Below are 24,408 nucleotides of genomic sequence, written 5' to 3'. Positions count from 1 at the left end.
CAAAACAGCGATTGGAAAATAAGTGTTAATTTAGCAGATCTTCCCTCTGCTGCGCGCTGAGGAGAAACTGGCAGTTTTTAAGCTCTGGCAGTTTTTAAGCTCCAGCAGCTGGATCTGCACCTTAGACAGCGGCACGCAACAGTTTTTTCTACTATTGTGTTGCTGTAATGTTAAAAGTTGGTGATTAACGGGATGATTTGGGTGCAGTAGGTAGTTAAATAACACGTTTGCCGTCGGGCAGAGCGGATTGGCTGTTGGCCGGGTGAGTGTGGGGCTTAAAAAATAATAATTACTACGCATCACCACAGAATAGGCTGGGCTGATGTGCAAAGATATACTCAGGATCACCCATATAGACATCAAACTATATAAAATATAACCATACATTACACTCAGGATTGCCAACATAGCCATAAACTGCCTATATAAAATATAACAATACCGTAGGCTCTGCAGCCACCTGTGCAGGAGGAGTCACTCCTGTTGATGCCGGGCCCGGGGAGAGAGAAACATCTTCTTTAGTTGTAGTGTTAGGCCTTGTGTCCAGCTGGCCATCAAGCCGAGGTTTTTTAAAGAAGAAATTGAGTAGGGAGTAGTTGCGTACAGTGTTTTATTTATTTACAATGCGCTGCAACGTCTACCAAGATGCTGGGGTCACTGTCAGGTCAACGGCTATTTGCGGATCGGTTGTCAAGCCAGCTTCAAAACTTTAATTTCAAAACTTTAATTACATTTAAAATTAACAAATATTGTAATTAAACAACAATAGCATAGTATACAAAAAAAAACATCTAATTTAAAAATAAAAATGATTCTTCTGTTTTTTTTTGGGTGTGCCAGCTGCCACTTTGGGCACCGGCACACTCTGGCACACCCGTGGCTACGCCACTGCTGCATATTATAAAATTCTGCCTCTACGAATGGGATTATATGAAAGAGCAGAGAGGAACCATGATGGTTTAATTAAACTAACTGATTAGGACTAACACGCTGCCATAGACAGCTTTATCAATATTTATTTCAGAGGAAGGCCTAGTTTACATTGTTTGTGTGTGTGTGTGTGTGTGTGTGTGTGTGTGTGTGTGTGTGTGTGTGTGTGTGTGTGTGTGTGTGTGTGTGTGTGTGTGTGTGTGTGTGTGTGTGTCAGGGTTGGAAATTAACTGCGGTCAAGCCAGCCTCTCCTTGCTTTTACATGATCAAGTAAGCCACCCCTAAATTTGAAGTCCACCCTTTTCCAAGCAAAAGTGCTAAATGCCTAAGTCTGACCATAAAACTGGCTATGTGATACACTTGTATGGAATGGGAGCAAACACTACTGCGAGTCTGCGATAACATATCCATTTTTCAAAATAAGGTATTCACAATTAAACAGTTTTCCTGGGAAAGCAAGTACACCATGATTCTGAGATGGTTGGACTTAATACTTATTGGACTACATGCTGCAGTAGTATGAAGTACTTTTACAGTGTACTTTTTGAGTAATCCAATGTCAAAGTACTTTATATGTCATGATATTGAGTCTTATTTTTATGACTTTGGTGTCTTGTAAAAACAAATTCTACCATAAGTACATCATGACTCTAATATGACTATACTTAGTACTTCTTAGACTACATGCTGCAGTACTATGAAGTACTTTTACTGTGTACTTTTGAGACTTAAATTATACCAGGATCCTGCTTGTTCCGTTCTCACTTCATGACAAGAGTCAGGCATAAGGCCCACACGGCTCTGCCACCTCCTAGTGTCAGTGTTTCTAATTACAATGATAGGCTATCTGCTGGAATGACTTGACTCCATGTCTCTTTAACCAAGCGCAGCCCGGATTAGAACCTCAATTTCAGCGGGTCTACCTGCTGAAGGTGTGTTAAAACCGACTCCTCGCTGTCTTAAGTCTATGATTAAAAGGAGCGGGCCGTGGAGGTGACAAGTGGTCAAAAGAGCGGCTGCCAATACTTTTACTCCTGACAGCCTTTTCGCTAATTGTAACTCCGCTAAAACGTCTACCTCTCGATAATAAAGATTTTCTATATCTGACAAGGTCTTCATAATAAAAGGTCCAAGTTTAAATATATATGACAGGCTTTTATTGTGAAACAGCGATATCAGGAATGGGGTATTTTCAGCTCTAGCAACTTAACACAGACTTCTGAAATACAAACACAGGATGGAAACAAAACTTGCCTATCTCACAGATTTAGTTCTCTCAGTCTACCTTAGTGCAGTTAAATCAGCCTTTAAGCACATAACTGAATGGAAACTCCTGCCAGCCTCAAAATACTGAACTAAAATAAGTAAAATAAACGTTTTTCTGTTTATAAGTGAGAAAAAAGATGTCAGTATTTTCTTTAATTGTTGAAGGATATTTCCTTCATAAAATAGTAGGCTAAATTATTTAAAAACTGTAAGCCTTGATTTGATATTAAACATCATGACATTTAGCTGCCGGTAATAAAGTGGCAGGTAAAAAAAAATTGTGATTTTTGAATCCACCAGTCACAGTGTCAGTTAGGTGAAAAAGTTCATTTCCAACCATGGTGTGTGTGTGTGTGTGTGTGTGTGTGTGTGTGTGTGTGTGTGTGTGTGTGTGTGTGTGTGTGTGTGTGTGTGTGTGTGTGTGTGTGTGTGTGTGTGTGTGTGTGTGTGTGAGTGAGTGAGTGCAGTATGTGTCTTACCTTGAAATGGGGAGAGGTCTACATCAGCCCAGTTGTAGCTGGTAGCAATCCGGCAGCTCTCCTTCAGCCAGTCTAGGTTGGGGTAACAGTCTGATGAAATGCCTAAGAGAGGGGGCACACATCCACATCCACTTTTTACATGTTATCAATTACAAAGGAATTAGGGCTTAAACTGTTGACATCAGGAAGGCTAGAAACATCACCACTGACCCCTCCCAACCAGCACATCACTTGTTCACTCTTTTGCCATCAGGGAAGAGGTGCAGAACCATCACCAGCAGAACATCACGCTTCAGAGAAAGCACCTACCTCCAAGCAATACGACACTTAAATATGGCTTAACGTTTTGATGTTTTCTTTTTCTTTTTCCCTGTTGGTTCCCAGTATGGACTGGACAAACAGACTGTCACCATTATTATGATACAATGTACTTATGGACTGTCCCCCCCTGTACTATGGTCTGCCCCTCCCCTGCACTATGGATTGCCCCCCTACACTCCATTTGCCATTTGCACTATGGACTGTTCTTACTGCCCTCTGGCTGGACCAAGCACTTTATGGACTGGTTACACAACCTGTCTACATACACCCTTATGTTTGTGCATTTATGTCATTGTGTGGTATATGTGAGCACAACAAGACAAATTCATATCAACTGTATTGTTGAAATGGCTAATAATAAACTTGAACTTGAACTTATTTTAACTATCAGAAAAGGTGTGGATTATTATTTCATTTTGTCTTTTATTTGGTCGAGGTGACATCTTTAATATGCTTTCTTAGAGAAGTAATTTTTTTCTTGATAAATGATTTTCAAGGTAATTTCATGTTTAATGTTTTTTGCATATATTTCACCTTTTTAATATTAAAAATATTGAATTAATATGAGTCATTTCAGTTTAACAGTGTTGCATTATTAAAACCAGGTGAACTGCTTCAAATTAAAATGGGCAATCTGCCTCCTCTGTCAACCACAAGGTGGAGTGACACAGCAACACTGCAGCCTATCTATACTTTAAAAAAAAAGAGAGAGAGAAAGGAGATGCTTTTTGCTACCTTTGCCACCAAAAACTAAACAACAATACATTCTGAAGCCTGGGATCAAAGACAGAGGGATTGCTTTCATTCATCCTGTGATTCGTTAATGGGTATACTAACCTAGATACACAGTGTCTTCTGGCCTAAGAGCTGTGTCGCAGAGAAACAAAAAAAGAAAAAAAGAGTGGGAATATGAGCCAGAAAAGCCATGGGGAAGCTTTGGAGATTCCAGTCTGTATCTGCACTGCCTCATAATCTCAAATTCTGATAGCGATGACTACATCCCCAGAGACTGTCCAGACTTTTTTTAAAGGCAACATTAGCTAAATTTTTTAAGACACAAAAGATTGCAAAGTCACCATTTAAAGTACATAAAAAAGTGCATGCAAACTCCTGCACACGGTCTAACTTGCACTATTTTCTGGTCTGTTGGGACCAAAAAAATATTAACAATTAGTTCATTGCAAGTAAGACAATGTGCATTACTTTCCTATTAACATGTCTTATGAAATAAATGTCCCAATTTTTTATTTAAATTTAAACTACAAACAAAAGAAAATATGCTTTTTTGATATGTAGATACAAATATTAGCCTTTGCAAAAAAGGGCCTCTGACAGGGCAAATAGCCAATCACAGTTTAGGATATTTGGGGTGGTAAATCAGATTTCTAGAAGAGCCCATGCCACCCCTGGACACCCCTTTGGACACACCCCTGTATATCTAAAAAGAAAGTTAAATAACTAAGGGGTCTTCCACACAATACATATATATACATATATCCAAGTGTTTTATATCTGTGTAACTTCCTACACAATATCTTGCTTTAAACAAGTGTCTCTGAAGCCAAATTCCTACATAAACTGTACATCCTCAGGAAACTAACAAATACTAAATTGGACACTGTACTCACCTGTTGTTGGGCAGGTCTGTCCGGCATGATTTGGGTTGGAGAGAGATGGGTGCTGCTGGGAATGAGCTGGGTGGTGTTTGTTCTGGATGTGCTGCTGAGGGTGGTAGGGGTGGTGTGACATCTGACCATGGTTGTTTTGGTGGTGGTGGACGCCACCACTTCCAGCACCTAGTGAGTGTTGGTAGGAGCAGTTAGTCCGAACCTGCAGGTGGGAGTCACCAGGTATACCTATCAAACCTGCGAGGAAAAGAACAAAACAAAAAATATCCCAAGTGAGCACAATAACCTGAAGCCGTATTATAGAACAAAAATTAGAAATTATAAACCAATCATTACAACATGGTGAAATCTTTATTGCAATAAAAGTAGCTTTTACTAAACTATTAATTATTGAAAAATAGATTGGAATGAAATAGAATACAAAGAAAGACTTCAGAGTAGAAAAAGGTCAAGAGATTTCCATAGAGAAGGAGTGGATAGAATCAAAATCCTAGTTACATATTTTCTTGACCTTCGTGCAGGTAAAATACATTTTCTGGTCGATAGCACTTTATGTTACACCAAAGTGATAAGATGGTAATAGTGGGCTTATAGTGTGGTAATAAAGTGTTTATGGTCTCTATTAACTGACAGAAAATTTACAAATAATCAGTTATTAGCCCTTTTCAGAGTACAATTCCATCACAGCGCTATAATGAAGCTCTGACGACAAAGAGGCATTCCGCTCTTGCGGGGGTTTAGGTGTTTTATGTGGTCTTGATTGCTTCAAAATAAACCATGCAATAATCAGTTCAAGAGTCAACCATCTTTCGTAGGGATTCTACACAAAGGGTTCAGTTTTTGTAAAATACATTGGGCCTCATTCACAAACAGTGCGTATGCACAAATCTATAGTTAAATCGTTCGTACAAACGTTTGCCGCACAAATCTGAGATTCATCTATATATTTTTATTTGAAGTTATTCTTATTCTGTGAACAAAAAAAGAACAAAAAAGTTCTTTTAACTAAATGCATGACATATTAATACTACATTCAGTAAAAAAAATATTAACAATATGTATATATATATATATATATATATATATATATATATATATATATATATATATACATATAAGCATATATGTTCAAAAGACAACAATTAAAAAAGTTAATTTATTAATGCATTGACGAAATATATTAAATAACCATAAAATGTATGCCTTTTCATCATTATACTTCATTATACTTCAGCCAAGGCCTTGAGATGGAAGATACAGTGGTTCCAAACTGCTGCAGGAGAAACGCCTTGTACTTTTTTTTTTTACCAGACCATTGTGGCAAACTGTCATTGCCCTGGCCCCGTCACTGCATGTGCCACAGCAGTGCCCCGATTCAACATCATTCTCCTTCATGAAATCATTCAAGACTTTTAAGATTTCTTCTGCTGTAGTGTGAGCTGGCAGAGAATGGCAAAATAAAAACTCCTCCTGGAGAGCTCTTCGGTGTAGCGCACATACACCAGGAAGCAGTAAGGTTTCACCGTAAGATTGTGGGGCCTACCTGCCTTAGCTATGCGTAATGCAACGCAATATGATGCTTCATGGTAGGTAGGTAGGTAGGTAGGTAGGTAGGTAGAGATAGATAGATAGAGAGATGGATGACCTGGGAGTCTCTGATAACAAGGTCACAGCACCTTCATCCACACTCACCACCTGCCTGGAGGATATAAACGTCCTCCATTTAAACAGTCCAAAAACTTAAGCCATCCTTGTTGGCACCCCTGACAAGTTTAGTCAGCCCTTATAACTACCATATCCCTTTCTAGTCAAGACATCTATCTCTCACCACTGGTCAAAAAATTAACCTAATCTAACCTTTGAATCACACATAAAACACATCTGCAAAACCTCATTCTTCCATCTCAAGAACGAAACTCCGCCCCTTGCTCAGCCTCAAAGGTGTTGAGAAACTTGTCCACGCCTTTGTCTACCTCAGGCTCGATTACTGCAACTCACTTCTCATCAGGATCCCTGGCAAGAGCGTACATACAGAACAGTGCTGCCAGGATCCTGATGAGAGTGTGGAAACACAAGCACATTACACCCATCCTTCATTCACTACACTGGCTTCCAATCTCACTCAGGATCAAATTTAAAATCTCCTTACTTAACCATCAATGAAAAAACACAGCAATGCCCCTCCAATCCTTAGAGAACTGCTCACTCGCACAAGACAGAGTTTGAGGTTTCTGTTTAAGATGACCTAAAGGCATTACTTCCATGTGCAGAGATTGATTCTGTAGCCTTACTAAACATCTTAATGATCTCAATAAGAGCAGGGATAGATACATCAGGCTTTGTCAAAGTGACAAAGGTGTCATCTGCATAGAGAGTAATCTTATGCTGTCTGTCTGCAATGGTTAGGCCATGTATGCCCTTGTTTGTCCTGATTGTTTGTCAGCCTCAGCAAGCGGCTCGATAGCCAGCGCAAATAGCAGAGGCGAGAAAGGGTCATCTCCGAATGTGAAAATTATATGACCGCAAGCCATTTGTGAGCAATGCAGGATTGTTCTGTTCCCTCCTTCAATTTCTGTCTAGTGTCATAACTTTTTTCAAAGCTAGTTGTCATTTATGGGACGCCGATTGTAAAGTTGCGCACACTAAAAATAACAGCAACATTTCTTCACATTAAGTTAAAAAACATGCCTAAAAATTGATGTAAATTTTAAAAAGTCACTTTTTAATCACATTTAGACCAATAGTTTGAATTTTGTCATTATTAGTTTAAGTGAATATGAATAAAAAAAATTATATAAGCAATTCTAAATGTTACATATTATATCTACATTTAAATGTTGTATCTAAATGTTTAATGGTGTATCTTGTTAACAATACATGTACTGATTCTATATATTTAGAATTTCTAAATATTATATTATATAAATATTGGCTGGTATGGTATTATATGTTTCTAAATATTGAGAACCAAACTAAACATTTAGTTAAGATTATTATTAACGCCCAAATTTCCCATCTGGGGATCAATAAAGTATTATCTTATCCTAATATGTACAAATCTTTGGAAAATACTAAGTTTATTTAGCTTCGATTCTAAATATTTTGAAACTTAGATAAATGTTTAGGATAAAACTCAATACATAGGATCAAAGCGAAATATTCAGAATCTTAAAGGACTTATGTACTGGACTAATACTGCTTTTCAACAAGTTGATATAAGTCTCAGAGGTCCCTAAAATATGTCTTTGAAGTTTCTTTTTCAAAATCAACTCTGATCCTGTATTTTAGCAAACCTATGAACCCCTCTATTTTAGCCCTTCTCAAAACAGGCTGTTTCCGTGTCTATAGCTTTAAATGCAAGTGAGCTGTGTCCTCTGGAACTGGATGTGCTGTAGGCTTTTTCTGTTGTTTATGTTGGAAAGGTGGGACTCAGTGGAGCAGGCAAAAGACAGATGGACTTTGCTCATAATTGGGGGGTTTATAGACGGACTAGGGCCACATTTGAATGTCAGAAAAACATGGTAAAGTGTATTTTGCATAATATGTGACTTTTAACAAAATATTTAAAATCCATCCATCCATTTTCTCCTGCTTATCTGAGGTCGGGTCACGGTGGTAGCAGGCGCAGTAAGTCAACCCAGACTTCCCTCTCCCCAGCAATGTTTTCCAGCTCCTTCTGGGGGATTCCGAGGAGTTTCCAGGCTAGACGGGATATATAATCCCTTCACCGCATTCTGGGTCTGCCCCGGGGTCTCCTCCCAGTTGGTCGTGCCTGGAAAACTTCTAAAGGGAGGCGTCCAGGAGGCATCCTTAACAGATGCCCAAACCACCTCAACTGGCTCCTTTCGATGCGGAGAAACAGCCGCTCTACTACGAGCTCCCCCCAAATGTCATAGCTCCTCACCCTATCTCTAAGACTGAGCCCAGCCACCTTCCAGAGGAAGCTCATTTCGGCTGCTTGTATCCACAATCTCATTCTTTCGGTCACTACCCATAGCTCATGACCATAGGTGAGGGTTGGAATGTAGATCGACCGGTAAATCGAGAGCTTTGCCTTCAGGCTCAGCTCCCTCTTTGCCACAACAGTCCGGCACAACGCCTGCATTACTGCTGACGCCGAGCCAATCCGTCTGTCAATCTCACGCTCCATCCTACCCTCACTCGTGAAGAAGACCCCGAGGTACTTGAACTCCTCCACTTGGAGCAAGGACTCACTCCCCACCCGGAGAGCGCAATCCACCTTTTTCCGGCAGAGAACCATGGCCTCGGACTTGGAGGTGCTAACCCTTATCCCAGCTGCTTCGCACTTGGCTACAAACCGCCCCAATGCCTGCTGGAGGTCCCAGCTTGAGGAAGCCAACAAAACCATGTTATCTGCAAAAAGCAGAGACGAGATTTTGAGGTCCCCAAACTGGAAACCCTCCTCCCCCCGGCTGCTCCTTGAGATCCTGACCATGAAGATCACAAACAGGACGGGTGACAACACTGGCGGAGGCCGACACGCACTGGGAACGTGTCTGACTTTGTGCTGAGGAGGCGGACACAGCTCCCACTTTGGTCATACAGGGACCAGATGGCTCGTATCAACGGCCCTGGGGCCCAATATTCCCACAGTACCCCCAACGTGATCCCCCAAGGGACACGGTCAAAAGCCTTCTCCAAATCCACAAAACACATGTAGACTGGATGAGCAAATTCCCATGCTCCCCCAAGAAGCCCTGCGAGGGTAAAGAGCTGGTCCACTGTCCCACGGCCGGGACCGAATCCACATTGTTCCTACTGTATCCGAGGTTCGACAGTCAAACATAAAATTATCTTTAATTAAAGTTTTTTTTTTAAATGACAAAGTTCACAAATTGCTCTAAATGTTATTAAAAATTGACTTTTCAATGTTGCTGTTCTTTCAGGTGTGCACAACTTTACAACCTGCGCCCCATAGCCATTGACTTTTCTTCCCACAAGTTGAAGAGGACTTTTACAGAGGTAGAATCCAGGCAGCAGGTATGAAGCTCTACAAAGCGACTCCCCTCTCCTCACTTACAAAACAAATGTTGGTCTGTGTGAGAAGAAATAGGGAGAGGGAAGGTGATTGGAGGCGGGTCGGATGGTGGGGGGTCTGAAATGGAGAAGGTCAGGGGCCTGTACTACGAAGTGAGATTAACATACCCAAGGTATTTTTGGGTAATCTGGCTACACTAACCGTAACATGAGACCGTGATTAACAGTCATATGAAGCCGGTTATCAACCTGATAACTCACCCTTGTTGGGGTTTTATCAAGTCAACTTTGGTTATATTCTTTAATAATTATATTTAATAATTAATAATATAAATAACAATATCATTAAACTTTGTTTAATCAACTCTTGGGGCACCACCCTGGAATCAGGGAAATATAACCAAAATATCACTCAAATCAGTCTCAAATTAGTTACTTAATTACTAATATTATTAATAACTAGGTGTGTGTGTGAGTGTGTGTGTGTGTGTGTGTGTGTGTGTGTGTGTGTCTGTCTGTGGATGAAAAAGAGAGAGGAGGGGGAGAGAGGGGGGAGATTGCTTCGCACCCACGTGGTCGCCCCTTACGATGGCGCACACATAACAAAGACCTGGCGTGATCTATTGTCAAAAGAGGCCGAGTTCGGCCCTGCACGATCTATGTCTCTGAGGCGTTTGAATGGCCGCGAGTGTACAGATCTCTATGTGTGAGTGTGCAGCCTATGTGTGTACTGGAGCGGTGGTGGAGTTAGTCTCCAGATGTGCGTCTACACGGAAATGTGTGTGTGTGTGTGTGTGTGTGTGTGTGTGTGTGTGTGTGTGTGTGTGTGTGTGTGTGTGTGTGTGTGTGTGTGTGTGTGTGTCTGTGTCTGTGTGCGTTAGTTAGAGGAGGAGAAAAGGAGAGAAATGCGTGCCTGAAGAGGCCGGATCACAGTTCAAATCCCGCGCCACAACTTGGAGTAATTCCCTTCATTCACAGAAAGGAACCAATGGCCAAATTCAAGTTAATACGGTTTACACTGGCCTTTCCGATCAGAAGAGTAATCACTGGTTATAACGCTGTTACGCTAAACACATATAGGATGCAGCAGTTCAAAACGGGAACAACAAGAGTTTTAAACAGGTAAAATTACAGTTTTCGCATCAATCAAACAATTGTTAAAAAAACACTCTCTAAAGCTAATTCTGCCCAGACCTAATTAAGTCTCACTTATGAATCGCTCTGCCTGCGATTGGTGAAGGAAAAAGAGTCCGGCAATGGAACAGATCTTCTGTCCGTCCTGGTACAGAGGCATTTGATGGTGGCGAGGGTCCCTTATGGCAAGAGCGGCTTCGATGTGTCCTCGTCGAGTGGAAAGATGTCCGTTGGTGTCCGTTGATGACCTTTCGTTGCAGGACGGAATAAGACCCTTATCTTTCTGATAATCTGTCATAGTCTGATGCTCTCCAAGAAACTGAGATGCGTTCACTGGACAATCTGAGCTCGGAATTCAGAACACTGCCGGCCGCGGATTACCTGCACGCCAAAACTTAAAACAAAGACAGATTTTTGCAGGAAAACAGGAGATGAGCTTGTGTCTCCAAACACTTGAAGTCAGCGCGTGGAAAGAGAGAGAGCAATGGAAGTCTTGGAGTTTTGTAGCCTGGCCTGCTTCATGGGGGGTCTACCTCAGGTCCCCTCCAATGAGAAGAGAGAGGTTCCGGTCCCCTCCCTTTCTTCACACGTAGGTGTGAAGTATTGCAGGGGATTCTGGGATTAAGAGTCCTTTAGGTCTCTTTGTGATCTCAGTGAATAACTTAAATGAGGCTTCTCAGAGATGCAGGCCCAAGTCCATTGTTTGCCTGCATGGCCCAACACCCTTGAGTTTTCAAGAGCGAGTTCACATAAAAGGGGCGGAGTTAGCGTGATATAACATCGTCACAAGCATAACTGCGTCTCCCGTCAGCAGACCTTCATATCTCACAAACTCTGAACAAACTATTAATTATATAAAGACGTTTAAAACAAACAGGCTCCCAGAGACTAAAGTTACACAGCTACAGGAACAAATGCAGGGAGAAAAATTGGCAGATAAAAGAAAAATTGCCGAGTATTAATGTCCAAACTATGGCTTATTAAAAACATTTTTTTTCCCATCATTAGTTCACGTTAGAACTGATTATAATAACTTAACTGATTTTGTTTCTCCTACTCTTTTATGTGGCGATTATAACAGTTTGAGAAGTTATATTTCAGCTGCAGCTCTGATGATAACAGACAGAGCGGCATGGAGACACTAAACATTCATATGAAAATATAATTCAAAGACATAAGAAGATATTCATAATTTAACATCTTAAAAACACGACTCATGATGTTGAATGATTAAGGATGATATCAGTTAAAAATAATTATTAACTTCACAGACTATAATGTTATTATACGGAACACATGGGTCTCTCTCCCTCCTCCCCCTTCTCGATCAGCTGCGGGAGCTCCACAATCAAAAGATCGGATTGGTCAGTGTGCAGAGATTTCCACAGGTTGATCTCATATCTCAAACATAACCTGCTCTGGAGCAGGTTAGGTGTGCAGCATAAGTTACCGTGGCGATATACCCAGGTAAGAAGTGAACAATCTTTGTAGGATTGAAAACCCAGGGTTAACCCTGAAGTTACCTCGCTATCTCCAAATCCCACTTTGTAGTACAGGCCCCTGGTGACCTAAAATTTTCAGGAGGCAATAAGCAAGTTGCTACACAAACATTAGAACCAATCTGATTAACTGCAACTAAAGCTACAGAACCATTTAGCTCAGATCGACTGCAGAGCACCTGCTCGACTGCATTTTTTTCTCCTTCTGTTGAATTCTTCCTCCTAATTCCCTTCACTCATTTGAATGATCAAGTCATTAAATGCAGATATGTGCAACAACAGAGTGTTTGTTTATTGAAATACAATAGAGTAGGAGTAAAATGTGGTGGAGGTTAATACCTGAATGCTTTTAATGCTGGGAAAGCAGCGCTATAGCTATTCTTTCCATTAGGGGCTTAATGCTGACAGTCACTTACTTGCATGAAGCCTGACATAGAGGTTTATAGTTTTGGTGTGTTCACTCATCAATAAAGTTGATAGGCACACATAAAAAGATACACACTAAGCATCAAAAAACATGAAGGTTTACACCCACCTTGCTGGGAGAATGACTGCTCAAAGACACACTTGTAAAGACTACGGAAAGAAGCGCTGAGGTCCTCGAAGTCTGAGAAGCAGGGCTGCTTGTGCCGTGACTCCTGGATTGGCAAACCGCACTGGGACTGTGCAGGAGGAGGGGCAGGCGGCAGCTTGGAAGACTGCTGAAGGCTCAAGGACTGAGATGAAGGCTCTGATTGGCTACTCCCCTTCAAGAGAGACAGAGGAGAGAGAGGGCAGAAAGAAGAGGCAGAAAGAGACGGAATGTGAGAGATACAATAAGAGAAACAGGAAAGCAATTGAGGTTTTTGTTCTCAATTTTTGTAAGGCTACAATCTGCTGTCAGGCCAACATCAGCACTGCATCAAAAACCACTCCTCATTCAAATCAAAGAGGCCCATAAGGCCAATGTGCCAATAAAAAAGGTTTTGCAACATTACGTTTGAAAACAGTCATCCATCAGTTCAGTTTTTATCAAAACAAAATGTAACATCTTCCATCAAACTGTTGCTTTCATTTACTAATCAGACTCAATTCAATTCAATTCAATTCAAAAAACTTTATTTGTCCCCGGGGGGGCAATTCAAAGGCACACAGAGCAGTAAATTAACAACAGTGCAAGTAAACAAAACATTTTAACCTAAATAGAAAGTGTCAATTTAAATACAACTTAAAGCTTAAACTTAACTTAAAAATACAAAATATAAAAGAGTAGATATAAGTGGACAGTGATCGGACTAACAGATGTAAACAGATGTAACCATAACTATGTGCAGTAGTGACCAGATGTAGACAGAACTATGTGCGGTAACGAGAAATAAATATATATATACAGAACTATGTGCAGTAGTGACCAGATGTAAACAGAACTATGTGCAGTAAACAAGAAATAAATATATATATACAGAACTATGTGCAGTAGTGACCAGATGTAAACAGAACTATATGCAGTAAAGGAGAAATAAATATATATATATACAGAGCTATGTGCAAGTAGGCAAATACTAAATGATAAGTTATTAAGGTGCATGGTGAATAATGGAACAACAGAACTAACATATACAATATAACTTTAAGGTAAAAATTAGATAAATAAAGTGACCGTAACTGTAAAGGTAAGAATTAAATAAATAAAGTGACCGTAGTGCAATGACGGAGAAGAAACAACAGGAATAAATTAACCAGAACTGTATGAATACTGATATAAAATGGATAGAATAAAGTGATGTAGTGCATGAGACCAGATAAAGCAGAGGCAGTTAAGGTGCTCAACAAGGTTTTGAGCAATTATTGTAACAGTACAGATTTAAGATTTTTACAAATCTCTGCAACTTCAACACACTTTTCCTGAGCTACAAAAATTCTAGTTAAACTTTTACATACTTCTATCAGAAATATTACACATTGTAAATACATGTTTTGACAAAGCCTTTTTAGTCCGACAGTGGCCTTATAATATTGATATATTGTATATATATATATATATATATATATATATATATATATACTCTTTTCTTGAGCATCACTCAGTGGCCGGGGGTCTTCTTTAGCTACTAGCTTTGTGTTAGCATGTTGCCTCTGCAGGTGCTTGAAAAGATTTGATATTGAGTTCGCTGCAGTCGAGAGTTTCTGACCTGGGCACAGTTTACACTTTACCGTCACAAGTAGTGTGTATATTTCCAAGCCTGAAAAAGATGACCTGATTTGGGCCTTGCTGACATTTTCGTTTTCTCCCTCCATGAGTAGCTACACTTGAGTGTGACCCGTCACCTGCGTCACGTGACGTGAGCAAGGTCAGACATGAGTCAGACGAAGTGTTGTGTGAGCACGCATGAAAAAGGACAGTTGATTTGTTTTTCTGTCCTCCCGTTATGCAGACAGTTCAAGGACTTGAAGTAATGCAAGTAACAAGGTAATTGCTTGATTAGTAACAGTAACGTGATTACTGAGTTATATTACTGCGTTACAGACAAATGTAATCTATATCTAATTACGGTAATGCATTACTCCCAACACTGCTCCAATCTCGTTTTTTATTGGGAGTGCAGCCTGTCGTCCTCCTCCACCCCTTATTGTTTCACTCCATTGATGGTGAAAAGGTGTGAAGTTGTTACAAAGAAAAAAATTTGACGGGCTGGGATTTTTTAGAATTCCGGTAATATTGAAGAAATGTTCTTGGACAAAGCTGGCCTTTACAATTTTAGTATATGGTATTTGGTAAAAAAAAAGAAGAGACATGTCAAATTCACTGCAAGGTATGGGAAAACTTTGCTAGTGTGAGTTTGCCCTTAATTTGTTTAACACGATGTCTAACATTTGGTGAGATTATAGGAGGATGCGTTCTTTTAATGAAGCCTCTGACACGATGACCCTCTTTTATAAAAGTTTTATTGAATCGGTTTTAAGGTTTTTTATTATTGCCTGGTATGGTAATCTGGCTCTAGCTAATAAAAACAGATTTAGGAGCCTGGTTAAAGTGGTGAGCAAGATTGCAGGGAGGAGTCAAGGAATGTTGCATCACTTGGGTTCCCTAGGGATATGTTGGTGTCAGACCAGTTTGGGGCACAATTCTGGTAGGAGTAATATTCGCTGTTGGGAGCCACAGTCAGCATCATCGGGATAACACCTCCAGAGTGATTGCCAAACAGACCGACTGAGCCAGGAGCTGGAGACTGGACTTCGCTGCCTAGCATTTCAAATTTCCAGTTCCTGGACCAAACAACTTACTTAGGTTGAGTAGAACAAAATTTGTTTCCTTGCACTTTATATGGACTCTCTCCCTTTCAGTGTGTGTTACCAGCCGCCTCTCTATCTAACCCTTGAAAAGTAAGGTAAATGGTAAATGTTCTGGTTAAGAAAATCAATTTCCGACAGTGAAATCCAACCTGTTTAGGCAGGATAGATCATCTAAGGGAGGTGGGGTGGCTATCTTTACTAAAGAACACATTCACTGCTCTGTCGCCCTCGCTAAGTCAATTCCCAAACAGTTTGACCTATTAGTTCTTAACATCAAACTATCAAATAACTACTCAATGTCAGTAGCTGGTTGTTATTGCCCTCCATCAGCACCAGTCTGTACTGACAAAGTTTCACTGCAATTTGACTCCCTAAATCTCCATCAAATCATATCCCTAACAAAAAACAGAATTAGTCCCTGGTTTGACCATAAACTGTCTATGTTACTTCAACAAAAAAACGCTGCCTGGTGTAAGGCATGGCTATCCAAATCCCCCACAGACTGCCTGGCTTTCAGGCAACTTAGGAATAAGGCCGTACAAGCTGTTCGGAAGACCAAAGCCAATTATTAAGAACAATTCTACTGCTGTGGTTCTGACCCCCAACAATTCTGGAAAACAGTGAGAGAGCTTGAAAACAAAACCCCTACTCAGCTACCTCTGTCACTTAAAGTGGACAATATCATAGTGTCTGATAAGTGTCAACATTTTTAAGCAGCACTTCACTAAATCTGAGTTTATTACTGAGTCTGCCAGCCCCCCATTCCAGGCCAGTAGTTCTTCTCCCCGAAACCCACCCAACAACTCTCATCATAACCTCCCAAACCGCGCCTCCCCCACCAGGCACCCCGCTCCCGTACACAGCTTCACTTTACAGGCTGTCTCGGTGGACAAGGTCCTGGATGAACAGCTTAGGCTGGACCCAAAAAAGCCAGCTAGGTCTGATGAGCTAGACCCTTTCTTCTTGAAGATTGCGGCCCCATTACTGACATTTATAACCTGTCCATCCACACAGCTGAATTCCCATGTGCTTGGAAAGCAGTAGTGGTGCGTCCCCTTTTTAAGGGAGGGGATCAGGCTGATCCTAACTGTTACCGGCCCATCTCAATACTGCCCTGTCTATTCTAGCAACTAACTAGTCATATGGAAATGCACAATATCTTGTCTGATGCTCAATCTGGTTTCCGAGCTGGTAATGGCTGTTTCACTGCTACGCTGTCAGTCCTGAATGACATAACCTCTGTATTAGACACAAAACAACACTGTGCAGCAATCTTCATTAACCTGGCAAAGGCATTCGACACTGTTGATCACTCCATCCTAACCGGCAGACTGGGCAGCATCAGGGTTTCAGGGCACTCACTGGCATGGTTTTCAAACTACCACACTAATAGGGAGCAACGGGTAAAAAAAAATCTCCTCTCACAGCCACTCCCTGTCACTAAGGGTGTACCCCAGGGTTTGATCCTAGCTCCCACTCTCTTCTCCATCTATATTAATGATATCCCCAAATCTTCACAGACTCATCCATCCACCTCTATGACGATGACACAGTCCTTTATGCCTTTGGTCCCTCCCCAGATATAGTACTCACATCACTACAAGATAGCTTCAACAAGATCCAGCGGACCTTCTCCTCCGTGAACGTCATGCTTAACACCAGAAAAACCAAGATCATGTGGTTCGGGAGGAAGGGCCCCGCTGCTTTTGATTGGTTGATTTTGAGGAAATGAGGACAATGTGAGCCTACTACACAGCTAGGATAATAGTCATGCATTAATTAATTTCTAAACATCATATTTATATGACTTTTTGGACTTTCAGACACACACGGATACACACACGCGGGGGGCGGGTGACGTCATTTGGATGTGGGCGTGAAAGGGGAACGTTTCGTGGGAAATCTGCTGCTGGCTACCTTACAGTCTGTGCTGGCTACGCAGGATCAAGTAATATATTTACACATTTTCTTGAATATTAGCAATTTTTATGTGAAAACGAGGTGTTTTGAGCTTAATGAAGTTATTTCTTTAAGGAAGGAATGTGGTGTCCGTGATGAAAGTGTTTTCATCCCAGACCCCAAGCACTGAGCTACTACAGAGGACAAGATTGCTTGCGTGTTTATGCGAGCCAGTGCGGAGCAAAGCACCCGGAGCTCCTCAAGTCAACTCAACTCCGAAAACATGTTGCCACACTCTCAAATCCTAAATCTGAAAAACAATGATCTTGACCAGGTTGCAGACTTCCTTGGATACGACATCCGTGTCCATCGGGAATTCTATAGGTTGGTACAGAGGTACAGAGAGCAGGTCCAAACATTCTCTGTGTGGTGTGAAAACAACAACCTTCACCTCAACACAAAGAAAACCAAGGAAATAATTATCGACTAGAGAAAAAAACAAAAAACACTCCACTCTAGTCTGAAAGAAGTGGAACGCTTCACCAGCTTCAAGTTCCTGGGAGTGCACATCTCAGAAGACCTGAGCTGGAGCCTGAACACAGCACACTTGGTAAAGAAGGCATACCAGTGCCTCTTTTTCCTGAGGACCCTGAAGCGCAACAGACTTCCTCATGATCTGTTGAAGAACTTCTACTGCTGCAAAATCAAGCTTTTCCTGACGTACGGCTGTACTGTCTGGTACTCTAGCTGCTCACTGCTCTATATCTGTTTTATTTATTATATCTGCATTATTTATTCATTCATCACCGCATAATAACAACTGTAAATATTAATTCCCTGCACTATAACATATTAGCTTTTTATCGCTCTCTCTACATATTTTTTACTTACCCAGTCATTTCACAATAATAACTGTACATATTATTCAGCCACCACAACTGCTTACTCACTTACATACTCATTCACTGAACATTTACACAACTTAAACACAAATCTATTTTTATATGTGAACCTGATTTTGTAAACGCTGCTGACAAAGTTTCGTTGTATTCTTATATACAATGACAATAAAGAGTGAGACTGTGAAACTCATTCGGGTTGCAGGACGACTTCGCAGGAGTGACCAGCTAGAGCCAGATGCCGTCCACCCAGTAATCTTGGAACCTCATCATAGAGTAACCCAACTCATCATCCATGACACAGACGGGGACCTTCATCCTGGAGCAGAACGACTGTTTGCAGAGCTGCACCGCAAATACTGGATGGCCGTGAAGCTATTAGGCGCCACCAGCGCTACTGCCCAGACTGCCAGAGATGGAGGGCCAAATGTTCCTAAGATGGAAGACCTACCTCTACCCAGACTCAGACTTATGAAACCCCCGTTCTTCTCCACAGGAAAGACTGCACTTCCTGAGGAAGCTGAAACAAGCATCTCTCCCGATCAGCATCCTCAAAACTATTTATAGAGGTGTGGTTGAGAGAGTTCTGACACACTGTATCTCGACATGGTACTCCAGCTGCAGTATGTCAGACAAAAAAGCCCTGCAGAGGATAGTCAGGGGTGCAGAGAGGGTCATCTGAGTTTCCCTCCCCTCTGTCCAAGAACTCTTCCTGAGCCGCTGTAGGAGCAGGGCACTGAACATTGTAAGGGACACCTCCCACCCTCTCCATAAATTATTTGAACTGCTGCCATCAGAAAAACGGTTCTGGAGCTTAAAAGGCAGGACCAACAGACTGATCAACAGCTTCCTACCACAAGCTGTTAGATTGCTAAACTGCTGAGCTGGTTCATGCACACTACTGCACTTGAGGCTTAGCCTGAGTTATAGTTTTATATTTTAAATATCTCAGGGATCATAGTCACTAGCACCTAATTCACAGGCTATTATGGAGATTGTACACTGAGTACAATGGGATGTTTCTGCTTCACTTCATCATAAACATGTCAGGTCAAAAATAATATCAGGATTCTTTAATGTTGCTGCACGTGAATCATTTCTTATAGAGTGGGTGGACTTTATTATGGGCAATGATATAGCTGGGGATAAAGTACTGCCTAGTCCTGAATTTTTGGTGAAGTGAAGAACAAGATGAACTGTCAAAAAGTTATACTGAAGTGTTTTCTGTCAGTGTTCTTACCATATCCCAAGCTCGGAAGCAGGATAAGGTCAACCTTGTGACTCCATGCTTGCTTCTGCTCTCGAAAAGGATCAGCTGCCCCCTGATGTTCCACAGCCTGAACAGGAACCAGCTAGACAAACAGGGTTTCAACTATCACTGCTGGTGACGCGTGAGTTGTTGATGGAGGCTCAAAAAGCTAATTCTTGTCTGTCTAAGTGTTTTTCTGCTGTTGAAAAAGCAGACAAGAAGAAATCACATTCCTTTTATTCAGAGAAAGGTACTATCATGAGGAGGTGGGTTTCTCCTCCCAAATTGAGAGAGGAAGGGATGGAGGAAGACTGGGGTACTGTACATCTGGTAGTTGTCCCATCCATGTACCTCACAATGTTCTACAGTTAGCACATGAACACCCCATGTCTGGTGAGGTAGGAGTCACAAAAACGTATGACCGCATTCTCAAACATTTTTTCTGGCCAGGATTGAAATCTGATGTGTCAAGGTTCTGCAAAACTTGTAGTGCCTGCAAATTGCAGGAAAACTTGATCAGGTGGTGCCAACCGTCGCTCTCAATCTCATACCTGCAGTTGGAGAGCCCTTTGAGAATGTTATAGTTGATTGTGTTGGTCCACTTCCAACGTCTAGGTCTGGAAATCAGTTCCATCTAACACTAACACTGGCAACAGACCCTTAAAGCCATGATGAAGAAGTATTGTCTCGAAAAGGATAAAGATTGGGATGAGGGGTTGCCTATTTGTGTTTGGTCACAGTGTACGTGGCCCCCTGAAGGTGATGAAAGAACAGTTATTGTCTACTGGTCCCACCCCACAAACTAACGTTCTTAACTTTGTTATACAGTGCCGGGATCGCCTTCATCATGCTTGTGCTTAAGCTCAGGAAACACTCTCTTCTGCCCAACAGAGTATTAAGAAACAGTTTGACCAAGAGGCAGTTGACCGCACTTTTCAGCCTGGTGACTGGGGGTACTTCCCATGTCTCTTAAATTGCATCCACGTTTCCTTCACTTGCTTCCCTTGCTTGCGTCTTAGTCCCTCCCACCAGAGATGCATGGGGATACGCAACGAAACTAAGCAGAGGAGAGAGGACCAAGGAAATATGTTTTAAGTAGGTATGTAACAATTCATTCAACTCACAATACGATTCACGATACTGGGTTCACGATTCGATTCTCTCTTTATTTTACCAAATGAGACTGAAGAAATATTTTGAGATGACTGAAAAAGATTCCTTTAATTTTTTAGGGGGGTGTCAGTTGAACACTGCCACAGACACTTAAAGGAATAATGGTGTTCATGTGTTTCTTTTAATGACAGCAGTCAATATAGCAACTGAACAATTATTTGAACTTAAAGCATAGTTCAAGAACTTTGAACTAGTTTTTTGTTCCTGCAACACCCGTTTCTGAGCACACCTGAATGCATCTTTCATTGTCTGAGTACCCCTGAATGCAGCATGCAGAGTAACGACAGAGAGAGAGACATGCCCAGAAAAGTCCAAAGTCAACTAAGCCGACTACTGTATTTTCTGATGGTTCTTACGGACTTTTTATTATTTCGCGTGTGTCTGTGAGACACAACCACACACACCCAGGCCTCCGCTGGTGAGAGTGTGCTCACCTGTGTGTGTGCGCAAGTGTGTGTGTGTGTGTGTGTGTGTGTATATATGTGTGCATAAAGAGAGCAGAGGAGAATTGTAAACGTGCGACCATGTAGAGAAAGAAATGACATGCCCTTGTGTAAATAAGATAATAACATAAGGCTATTTAGTTTGTTTAATAGGAAAGGTATCCTTATGACTTCTGTTGTGATCTAGTGCTATATAGAAGATAAAATTTAATAACTGTGATTTGTTTTTCAGAGAATCGATGTGAACCTTGACACCTTTGAACAGATTTTTAACTGCCTCAGGATTAATCTTTACATGCCTAGTTTTAAGCATCGTCCCTTTGCGATGATGACATCAGCTGATCATCGCTCAGCTGTCTGTCGTCCTTAACAGCTGGTTGTGTCTGCACAAATATGCACTGTGTTATTTAAAATAAACTACACACAGTAACCGTGTATGATCTTTTGGTTTTAACACTTAAAATTAACAGACTTTTTGTTTGATGCTGAATCAGAAAACAAATCAAATAATCAACTAATACCTAATATTTTGTTGTTAATCCTCATGTCAAACACTTTTTTAATCCCAGCTCATCACAGACTGACTCTTTACAAACTGACAGATGTTATCAGTCTGTTTAAATGCCCGACGGTTCGTTTAGCGTCTTTTCAATGTCCGTCTTTTCTCTGTTATTAAACTCTGGTGATGTTAATAAGTTTCATTGAAATCCGATCCGCTGCAGCGTACAATCAATGAGTGACATACGAGACAGGGGCAGGTCTTTAAGTAAAAAGACTTACTGGAAGGCTGGTCTCATGTTACCTCAATCATAGCTCCTCAGAGTTATTTCCTCAATCCTCGCTCCTCGGTGCCGAAATAAGCGACTTGAGACGTCCTTCGACATGGCGGCACGGAACGACTTCCGGTTCAAGCAAGGATCAAGGAGAGAGGAAACGAAAAATAAGAGACATGAGAAGTACCCAAAGTCTTGGTGCTTATACCCACTCCTGGCCCTGCTCATACTGCTGAGTTTGCAGGCCCTTACGAAATAAAGCGAAAAGTCAGTCACACAGACTACATCATACTCTCAACAAAAGACGTCAGACCCGACTTTACCATGTTAATATGCTGAAGCTGTTTCACTCCAGAGAAAGCGCCAAACATGGACCAGAAGTTTTTATTTTTATTTTTCATTTATACATACAACTGCTGCGTGCACAACAGAGAGAGAGTGAGCGTGCGGCAGAGAGAGAGCGAGTGAGCGGGAGAGAGAGAGAGAGCGCAAGAGTCTGCACTCTCAAGTTCCAGCATGTGGGAGCCACTCTTGGGAGTCTTCGTTAACATATCTCATCCAGCAGTTTTGTACGTTTCGCTGATTTTGAGAAAAACGCTGCCAGGCCACTGAGATGAGAGAAAAATATCTTGCATTCCTTAATTTTAGCACTACCTTGCAAAATAACAATATTCCGAAAGTGTGCATAACAATGAATGAAAAGAGCTTGTGTAATTTTTTCTTAAATTTTGGCTTGTACTCCATGCAGAACAGAGGCCATGACTGCGGCTCCATCATAACACTGAGCCACCACTTTGGTAGTGCAGTCACAGTCCTCTATGAAATCAAGGACCTGGCCTGCTATTGCCTCCGCACGCTTGTTCCCACTCACGTCATCTTACTTCAAGAACCTCTCCTTCACACCACCGTCAGAAGCATAACGCAAGACGTAAGACATCTGAGCTGTATTGCTGATGTCAGTTGTCTCGTCGACCATAATGGAAACAAAAGCTGTTTTCCTCACCATAGCTTGCAGGTGTGAAGCAGAATTGATGATGGTGGGCTGACTTTGTTAGGTTGGTAAGGCTCACAAATCCAGCATTAGCCCAGGTGGATGACTTGTCTGTTGTAAAAAGCAGGCAACTCCAGCGATACAACCTATTTTTTTTTCTCACAGCCTGTCATCCACGGGTAGTGTTGATAATTCACCTTTCCCCTTTTCTGTTAACTCCAGTGCTGGAGTTGGTCTTCCATTTTTTATTAGAAGCTCCTTGTCAGCGAATGTCCGCCTAGAAAATGACAACGCTATCAAGCTAGCCAATGTGTTGCTCTCGTCCGCCATACCCGCAGCCATGGTTAGCTCACTGCTTCGTCTACGGTACAAGCTAGCATTGAAAAAACTATAATTGTGTCACAGAATCGATGTTAAACAGAAGAAATTAAAATATCCATATTTAAGGTATGGAGCCACCAGACGAAGGTCAACATACTGAAGGCACAAGGTGACAAAGAAATCAAGATCCGAGACCAGACACTTTGTTTTGTTCAAGATCTTTCTGCTATTTTTTTTTTTTTATTACTTTATTGCAGGATGTTTTACTACATTACAAGTTGTCATATTTCATCACATCTTCTCTGTTTCTTAGCCTATACGTAATTCTTTCCATTTCTTTAATCTCTTCCACTGTTAACTTCCATGCATTAATAGACGGGGGTTTATCATCCAGCCAGCTTCGTGTAATTTGCTTTAATGCGGCAATGCGTATTATTGTGTACAAATATTTGTCCCCTTCCTTCTCTATTCCTGGAGTAATACCAAGTATGATATTAACTGGGTGAAGTTGTTTCTGTAAGTTAAAAATATTTGTAATTTTCTCCTGAACAATTCCCCAAAACCTTCCCAACACAGGACAGTAATAAAAGATATGTAAATGATTTGCTTCCTGATCCCCACACTTCCTCCAGCATTCAGTACTTCCTGATAAATTGCATTTTGATGTGATTTTTGGTGTTGTGAAAACCCTCATGTTAATTTTCCTGGCAAACTCTTTCCAATATTTTGATTGTGTTGTCTTAAAGATTAATTTACATGCTTGTTCCCAGTCTTCTTCTGAAATTGTTATTGACATTTCTGTTTCCCATCTGTCTTTGGTATTGTCTTCAATTGTCTTTGTTTCTTGTAAGATTTTATACAGTTTTTAAATTTTGCTATTTCCACGATTATTTTTGCTTATAAATTCTATTAACCTACACATTATCTGGCTCTGTTCTTGTCTCTGCTGTTTCTTGAGGTAACTCCTAACTTGTAGATACTTGAAGAACTGATTGTGGGATATTTTAAATTTAGCTACTAATGTTTCAAATGTATCAACCCTATTATTTGTTATCATTTCTTGGTAGATTTTTAATCCCTTGCATGCCCATTCTTCCAGCACTCTATCGATTTTATTTGGAAGAAAATCAGG

At 41.1% G+C, this 24,408-nt stretch overlaps 1 protein-coding gene across 3 annotated transcripts in view; it reads right to left on the bottom strand.

Moving 5' to 3' along the window:
* The window catches only part of LOC109982817 (forkhead box protein J3-like), a 111,653-nt gene that overhangs the window by 16,480 nt on the left and 70,765 nt on the right, over positions 1 to 24,408 (bottom strand). For all 3 annotated transcript variants that reach the window (XM_065961004.1, XM_020632209.3, XM_065961005.1), the window contains 3 exons: positions 12,791 to 13,001; positions 4,625 to 4,861; positions 2,676 to 2,777 (listed from right to left, as the gene is read on the bottom strand). In XM_065961004.1, the coding sequence (XP_065817076.1) occupies positions 2,676 to 2,777; positions 4,625 to 4,861; positions 12,791 to 13,001 (550 nt within the window). The remainder of the gene's footprint in view (positions 1 to 2,675; positions 2,778 to 4,624; positions 4,862 to 12,790; positions 13,002 to 24,408) is intronic.

The sequence above is a fragment of the Labrus bergylta genome, chromosome 12 (genome assembly GCF_963930695.1).
Source record: "Labrus bergylta chromosome 12, fLabBer1.1, whole genome shotgun sequence".
Lineage (NCBI taxonomy): Eukaryota > Metazoa > Chordata > Actinopteri > Labriformes > Labridae > Labrus > Labrus bergylta.
The sequence above is the reverse complement of the archived record's forward strand: the minus strand, read 5'-3'. Positions and strand labels throughout refer to the sequence as shown.